We start from the raw sequence: 8494 nt of genomic DNA on the forward strand, positions 1-8494 counted from the left end.
AGGCCGCAACGGGGGTTCTTTTAAAACAAATCAATGGAGAATCCATCCGTGGACCACGTAAACATCGTGCAATTTTCGTCCGGAAACCTTCTTCACGCATCCTTTTTCGACATCCAAACCTTTGGAACATTTTTTTTTTTTTTTGGATTCACGGAAAAAGGGTCTTTGGCCCGCACCAGGCACTGGTAGCTCCGCTCGTAAGTCAAATCCCAAAAAATATCCGAACTTTATCCGCGTATTCTGAAAGAATGAAGTTTAGATGAAGTAAAACCCAAATTTCCAAAATGTTTGACCATACCATCGTTTGTACCCGATGCCGATGAAGAAATCGCCGTCGCAGTCCGGGAAAAGCCTACCTACCAGATTGCGGCCGCGTCCTGTCGTAAATATAACGCCGTAATGGTGCAGCAAACTATCTTCAAGCTGTGTACACGATCCACTTCGCACTCACGTATAAATTTCGATTTTTCCGTCCGGGATAAACTGACCAAACCGTTTGAGTAAACTGCAAAAGTAACGATTGTTTTGGCGCTCGAAATGTTCTCGATTCAATCAGCTGTTTCTTTTGTTCGATCGCAAGCAGGTGGCAACTGGCTATTTTTGACAGATCGATCAATTTACTCGAGTTGCGCATGTGTGCGTAAAGACGAAATAAACAACACGCACAATAAATATGATACTGTGTCTGAAACCGTGGATACCTCCGACCGCTCCCGATTCCAATTTTCGGACATTTGAAGTAGCGAAATTCGAATTAACGAATCCGCTCTGTATCGGTTTGCTTGGAAAAAGGGCATAGAGCTTTATGACGTTTCTCGTACGCACACTAGCGCACCATCTGATTTTGCTGGCCGGACAAAATTTAACCTCAATCTTTTTTGTGTACGTACACGCAATACATGCGCACCTCTATTGTTTATCTTTATAGCAATCATCAACCGTGTGCTGCGCGTGTTGTGCTATAAATATTTTGACATGAGCTTTGTTTACAAATAATGCGCTGCCACAGTCATACGTTGACAAAATGTGAGTTATGTCCAAATGTCGTTCAAAAGTTCTCAAAGAAAGCGGCAACTGGATGAATTCGAGCGGATCCGTAGCAGCAAGGGGAAGAAAAAGACGTCTGCCCTAAGAATTAAAGCCTTTAGGTTGACATGGTTTTTTTTTCAGAAATACTGTTTCGAATTTCGATGTTGATCCGAAGCAACCTTCTCTAGCAGCAGGAGAGGGTTCCTGACCATATTATAGAGATAAAGAAAATAATGTGTACACCGGTAACTCGTTATCAACGCACATTTAGCGGGTGTGCAATCGAAGCCCCAGAAACCCCCTCAATTTGATGCTAAATAAACGGACAAGAACGATGACTCGGATGCAAGTGAGCACACGAGGCCCAACGCGGAAGGACAGCAGTAAGGATTCTTATGACTTAGACCACAAACTAACTAAAAGGCAGAAGATGTATGCAACTAAGCAAAAAGTCCGGCGGAACCGGAAAGATCAACAACAAATAGCTGACCCAGCTGTCCACGATGAGTCTGAGCCTACAACAACCGAAGCCCAACATGATTAGAGCCAAATTAACAAAGTGGATCCAATTTCTCTAAGGAAGAAAGTTCAACGTAAAAGTGCCAAAAGGGAATGCGAACGTGTTAGCAAGATCCGAAACCGATGACGAGACTACCATGTTTCGAACAACTACAAACGCTGCTGCTATAGTAGGTATATTTCAAATCGAAACAAACATCGTGTTGGTGACGTAGACAGTATTGTTTAAATCCAATTTGAAATTTAAGGGCGTTCATATTTTATGATTTGAAGTCTTGTTTAGGAATGTTGTTTAGAGTTTTGGGTATTTTTTAATGTTTAAATTTAAATAATTTGTAATAAGCATCAAGGCAAGTTCGGCTCAAAGATTATCAGGAGTTTTTGAAGTCAACATTTATTTAAAAGCCACTATTGAATAACACCTCGGCGAAACGACCGGATCAAACAGCTTAACCAAGTAACTATTCTCATAGCCACACTCCTTCAAGAACAGCAATCGATCCAGCAGAATCAACCCTTCCACAACCGGCGCGTACGTCATCCGGTACAGGTAGAACACTTTCAGCTGTTCCAACTCCACCTCGTACCTCCTCTCCAAACCTTCCAAGTAAGCCTCCGTCATCAGTTCTCCCCCATCAACGCCCAACCGCTTCAGCGACTTCCGCACGTAATCCACAAATCCGTCACACTTCAACTTCCCGACCTGCCTATCCACGCTCACGTCCAACTCCTTCAGCACGATCTGCAGCATCGCTCGGTAGCCAAGTTTGTCGCTCGGGTTCTCCCGGTGGAACGCGGACCGCTCGATCGATTCCGCCGCCAAGTTGCGCGCGTTCCGTCCGAGGGCGAAGCCTTTCCCGGCCATGAACGCACTCATCGGGAAGCCGAGGCCCGCGTTGTCTCGGGCCTTGTCCCGGTTGAAGAATTCGTCCTCGCAGAAGCGCTCCCTCAGCAGGTGGTAACAGCATCCGACGTTGCAGAGTGCCCTGATGTGGCGGTTCTGGTGAAAGAGTCGGAGGCTGTTGGGCGCCAGGTTGCCGCAGGTGTGGAGACCTGCCAGGGTGAAGTGGGTGGCTTGGGTTTGGGGGAATTGCTCGCGGACTAGTTCGATTAGGTTGGTTTGGAAGTCGATCATTTTTGTGGTGGTTTTGTAGAGCGGATCTTCTGGGGCGTCTTTCAGAATTGATTCTTCTGTTAATTTGGATCTTTTTAATGCAACTGGAACCTTCTTCCGCAACTGATCTCTTCTGCGTTCCGCGCTCGCCGTGTTTCCTTCGTTGCAATCGATTCCGAGCACCTTTATTCCATGCTCAAGCGCGATTCTTGAAGATAGGTAACCTTTTCCATCACCGGCGTCAATCACGGCCACATGGTCTAAGCTCTTGCCTTCGGTTCCGGTGGCCACGACGGTGCATAGCGAGGCCACCACGGCGGAAGCGACCTCCACTTCGTGACACTTTTTAATACTCATCAATTCGGGCATTTTGAGTCGAGTTTCCTTTAGACAAGAATCGAACGCCGAGTTCAGCTGTTCCGTGGTCATGCAAGCTTCCGGCATAGCGTCTAATCGATATCGTTTCATGGACTCAATGTGATTCGCTAAGCGAGGAAACTTGGACGAATCAAAATCTTTGTTGAACTGGTTCCAAAACACTTCCTTCGATCCAACCAATTCTTGCATTCCTTTCAACTCCTCCCTAACTTCCTCCGGGATGTACCGATTCCAGTGTCCCTCCGTCAAGTAATCCACCATGTGGCAGTTCAAAAAGTCCATCCGCGGTCTCAACACTTCCGTCAGCACCTCCAAATGTCCCTTTATCAAATCCATCGCGACCACCCTAAAACGAAAGCTCATTCGGCCTCGCGTACTTGGCGGAGATCTTCAGCAGCGCACACAGCTTCTTGTACTTAGCTCTCAACTTCACCAGCCCCTCCACAATGTCCGCCTCCAAGTCGTTAAACTTCGGAAACTCCTCAATCTCCCGCTTCAACTCCTTCAGCAAGCTTTCCCCCTTTGAAGGTCCTCCCTCCCTCGCCTCAGCGTTCTTCTCCTGCCCGCAAATGACCCCGTAGTAAAAACCCAACTCCGCTCCGACCTCCGCTCCCCGATGGTACCCAAAGTGGTACGCGTCCACGTTCCCCTCGCGAACGCCCTGTGCCAACCCGCGCTGGTAGCCGGCCTCCGCGAGATGTTCCTCCGCTAGCAGCAGGTTGTCGAAGACATCGTTGATATCGACGTCGTCTTCGTTGGCTGATTGGTGCGAGGTGGAAGGTTCTGGAGGAATTAAATAAATCAATGAAAATTTTACAGATTTTCTCAGCCAATTACCATTGGTCATACTAAAAAGCTAGTAATAACACTAGAAGTACGCATTTAGCTAGATTATGTTAAAAAAATAACTTAAATTACACTAGAAATCAACTTCTTGGTCGAAAACACTAGCAATTTTAAATTTTAGCAAAAAATCACTGCAAAATTCGTGAAGCACCGGAAAATCTTCCGAACCTGCTAAACAAAAACATTCAGCTGTCACTAGAAGTGTCCTACGCACGTGGCCAAAAACTGTTATACGATATTAGGCGGGCTAAATTTCAGGAAGGTTGCCAGATTTGCCAATAAGAAACCACAGAACAGATATGCACCACCGACAAATTTCATGCTGGGACAAATTTCAGCACATTTTTTACATGGAGTGTTACGTCGGTGTCGGTGTATGCACCCTTACCAAAAATCATGATTTACCGAGTTCAATATCCAGGTAAAATCCCACTTTTCACACGTTTTTTTCAGTTTGTTAATCTTTTATTTAAGTAATTTGTATTTAATTTTTTAAACAAAAAAATATAGATATTGAAATAACAAGCCATAACAAGGGGTTAGACTCTCCGCACCGTTTTTGGAAAACCGTTTGTGTTCAAGAGTGAAATTGGTGCACCGCGGTGTTCGTGGGTGCTGGCGATGTGCGCGCACACAAATCACGCTTGGGGAACTGTCATAGCACTTTTCGCACAACTGGCATCACTTCGCTTTGAAATGTCAAATTCAAAGTTGTTTACTAATAAACGCGTTATGAAAACGTTCTGAAGGCGTGAATTTCGAGGCAGCGCAGATTCCGGTGATTTATAGTCAGTTTGTGAGCGGTCAAGGGATTTTCCGGTGTGACCTTGATACCGGCGGTTGATCCAGCTGAAGGAGGAGCAGGGCCACGACATCCGCGCTATGAGCAAACGTCGTTTACAGCACAGATCCGAGCAAGTTCTTTCCCGGGTTTGGAAGTCCGTCGAAGGAGATTGGAACCGATGTCACGGTGGCCGCTCGTTCCACCGGTAAGGACACCAGTAACGAGGAGTATGAGGCTAAGAAGGACAGTGGCAGAAAGGAAGCAATCATCCGCCGCTGAATTGAACGAGACGGCCACCAGATGATGTATGCTCGGGAGTGACGAGGACGACAACCACTGGTGCAGCTGCGGCAAAACCTGATAACCGGGATATCAAGAATATGTTTAAACAAATAAAGATTTTGAGAACAAAAGGTAGCAAAACCAGTTAAGTATTTATTTCATCAAAAAGAAAGATGTCCTGTAACTGTTCCGATCCTTGCTCCGAGGACAACATCGGTCCTTTCCTAGATGTTCCTCAATATTCCACATAAACTCCGCCCCGTACAAACTCATCTGGATGTTTTCCACAATCGAAAACTGCTACCTCAAACCACCCACCGCAAGACAAGTGGAAACTCCAAGGGAAACTCCCTGGTAGGTCGCATCCTTCTTTACCACGATCACGTTCAACCGGTTCTGGGCCCGCTTCTTCAACCAGTACGCAATCAACGCACCCACGCAACCTCCTCCAATGGCCTCTCTCCGGTACCGTTTCAGATAGTTGTTCACACTCTCGACCGATTCCCGCTTCGGCAAGATAGAGTTCTCCATTCCCGAGAATCTTCATCGTATGCGACAGTGGGATGCGTTATTTCGCCTCGACCTCCTCCGGCCACCGTCGACCTTACTCATTTGTCACCGTCGGATGCAAATTTCCGCGCACTTCCATAAGATAGCGGCAGTAAAAAGGTTGGTTCCGCAGCCCTCCGGCGGCCGTTTACAGCACGACTTCAAAGTAGATTTCGTCCTCTTCTGGGGCACCATGGATGAACGACATTCGGGGATGGTTTAATAGAGGAACCGGGCTGTTACTTTTGCAGCTTTTTGAGACTCAGAATCATTGAGTAGAGTAGCCGGAACCAACGTCTCAAAAAAGGAATTAACCAGATTTTGCGTATGTTGACCAGACTTTATTAAAATTATAATGATTTCGATTTAACTTGAATTAAGAAGACAAATAAAAAAATCTTCAAAAATTCAACGATGGAAATCGTTTGTTTGTAAACAAAGATGAACATGACATTTCTAGAAGTGTTGCCATGTTTTCCCAATTTTTCCTCTGATTCGAAACGTCTAAATGGTGCGCGAGGGTGCGCGGGAGTGCGTGAAGTGTGCGCAGGTTGTAAAACGCCGTGCACGCACAGCGTGCTGAGTGTCCAACTCCTGAGCCATAAGGCTTTCTAGGCCCAGTGAAAAAAATATAATTTAACTCAAAAATGACGAACTCCTCGTCACAGTGTCCTGATGCAAACAATGATCGAGCTGTAGCTGTCACAGCCCTGCGAAGTATGTTGGCTGACATATCGGGCAGTCAGTCAAATAAACCAGCTAGAAGTCGCTTGACAAAAAAAAATGGCTAGAAAGAGATAGGAAACCTGATGCAAACAAACGTCCAGCTGTCATGTAACCATACTTTGAATGTGTTGGTAAATTTCTGACTAGAAAGCCTTATAGCGAGGAAAAATCATTTCGTTATTTCCATTTCCTTTTCAGTCCATGAGCGTTTTTATATTGTTAACAATTGTTAACAATAAACCACAGAGAAGTAGGACCCCGTTTCAAAGATTTGAGTTTCATTGTTAATTTGATTTGGTTAACCGCAGTGGATTTTCTTGAAATAATTTGAACTGACAAAAATACATCAAAGCATCCAGCATTTCATTATTTCCAGAGCAACATTTGAAAGGGGCGGTACGACATTGCTCTTACGGCCTTTCATTACACGCGTTTAAATGGGACGAAAGGCCGTAAGAGCAATGTCGTACCGCCCCTTTCAAATGTTGCTCCAGATTTGTAACACCCAATCACACCCCCTCGTCCCAATGTCACTCCTGATGACGATAGGAATGTTGTTATTTAGTTAATTTTTCAAGTTGTTTTATTACAAAAAACAGAAATGAAAAAAATTTGAAGATTTAAAAATTTAAAGATTTAAAGATTTAAAGATTTAAAGATTTAAAGATTTAAAGATTTAAAGATTTAAAGATTTAAAGATTTAAAGATTTAAAGATTTAAAGATTTAAAGATTTAAAGATTTAAAGATTTAAAGATTTAAAGATTTAAAGATTTAAAGATTTAAAGATTTAAAGATTTAAAGATTTAAAGAATTAAAGATTTAAAGAATTAAAGATTTAAAGATTTAAAGATTTAAAGATTTAAAGATTTAAAGATTTGAAGATTTAAAGATTTAAAGATTTAAAGATTTAAAGATTTAAAGATTTGAAGATTTAAAGATTTGAAGATTTAAAGATTTCAAAGTTTAAATATTTCAAAATTTTAAAATTTTTAGATTGCAAGCAAATTGCAAGATTCACGAATTTGTTAAAAATTCTATATTTATCAAACTGGCACCCCTGCCATCAATCCCGCCCGCCACTCCATTTGCCTCACGCACACCCCTGCACAACTGTCACTTTCCCCGCCTGTCGGCATTTTTGCGCTTGTGTTTGTGCCAACCCGTGTGTGTTTGCGTGCGTTTGTTTGCGTCTTTTTCCACTCATAGAGTTATCTACGTGCGCATGTATTGCGTGTACGTACACGAAAAAGATTGAGGTTAAATTTTGTACCAGCCAGCAAAACAAATGGCGTGCTAGTGTGCGTGAGCACGGGCTTAGATAACTCTATTCTTCCGCCGTGTCACTTTTTGAAGCGCTTGGATTTTGGTACGCGGGTGAAATTTCTAGAATTTTCCAGTAAAGTAGCGTGAAAATCGGTGCGAATTTATGCTAAAACTGTGCGGGGGAGTCCGGTGAACGTTTTGGTGGTGGACACAGGTGAAATTGTGTGAATGCCGGTGGGTTAAAAGTGTTTTTAAGTTTACCCCGTCGGCAGCCATTTTCTTTGCGGAGTTGGTGACTGCCTCTTTGCAGGAGAGGAAACTTTTTTGTTTGTCCGAGGAGAAAATTGTGCAATCGGTGAAAAGTTTTAGTGAATCTTTAAGGGAAAGTTGATTCCGAGGTAGAAATGGCGAGTCCTTCGCCAGTCAACAGTCCGATGCCGCCGCCGCAGGCTCCGAGTCCGATGGGGCCACCATCGCAGAGTCCCGCCCCTTCTCCGTCGCCGCACAGTCCGTACCAGCCTCCGCCGCCCGGGCCACCGCAAGGCCCACCCCATATGGCACCCGGTCAGGGACCACCCCATCCGCACGGTCCTCCGGGGCCGCCTCAGGGTGGACAGGGTGGCCACATGCCGATGCAAGGTCCTCCTCCCCCGCAGCACGGTGGTCAACCTCCGAACCCCCACGGTCCACCGCAGCACATGAACGGGCCACCCCCGGGACAGGGAGGACCTCAGGGGCCACCTCCGCCACACCACATGCAAGGACCTCCGGGAGGTGGACCACCAGGGCCGCCACCACAGCACATGCAGCAACATCCCCCGGGTCCTCCGCACCCGGGCCAGATGGGACAACACGCGGGACCTCCCGGCCAAGGCCCGCCCGGGTCGCAAGGCCCTCCACCGCCACACGGACCCCACCAGAGCGGTCCCCCGATGCCACCGGGAATGGTCCCCGGCGGATATCCACCGCACTCGATGCCGCCAAACACGGTGAGTTCTTTAGA

General features: G+C 45.7%; 3 protein-coding genes across 3 annotated transcripts in view; 1 reads left to right on the top strand and 2 right to left on the bottom strand.

The window, feature by feature from the left end:
- Positions 1-1926: 1926 nt before the first annotated feature.
- LOC6049950 (methyltransferase-like protein 25) lies at positions 1927-3376 on the bottom strand. The gene has a single exon (XM_001866598.2). The coding sequence runs from the start codon at positions 3374-3376 to the stop codon at positions 1943-1945; it is 1434 nt and encodes a 477-aa protein (XP_001866633.2). The 3' UTR covers positions 1927-1942.
- On the bottom strand, positions 3360-4063 carry LOC6049951 (protein LTO1 homolog). Its single transcript, XM_001866599.2, has 2 exons — positions 3878-4063; positions 3360-3823 (listed from the first exon to the last, which is right to left on the bottom strand). The coding sequence occupies exons 1-2, from the start codon at positions 3885-3887 to the stop codon at positions 3387-3389; spliced, it is 447 nt and encodes a 148-aa protein (XP_001866634.2). The 5' UTR covers positions 3888-4063; the 3' UTR covers positions 3360-3386.
- Positions 4064-7542: 3479 nt separating this feature from the next.
- Positions 7543-8494, top strand: part of LOC119768106 (ATP-dependent helicase brm) — a 36147-nt gene continuing 35195 nt past the window's right edge. The window contains exon 1 of the mRNA XM_038258541.1: positions 7543-8480. Coding sequence (XP_038114469.1) covers positions 7896-8480 — 585 coding nt within the window. The 5' untranslated portion in view covers positions 7543-7895. The remainder of the gene's footprint in view (positions 8481-8494) is intronic.

The sequence above is a fragment of the Culex quinquefasciatus genome, chromosome 2 (genome assembly GCF_015732765.1).
Source record: "Culex quinquefasciatus strain JHB chromosome 2, VPISU_Cqui_1.0_pri_paternal, whole genome shotgun sequence".
In the NCBI taxonomy this organism is placed as follows: Eukaryota; Metazoa; Arthropoda; class Insecta; order Diptera; family Culicidae; genus Culex; species Culex quinquefasciatus.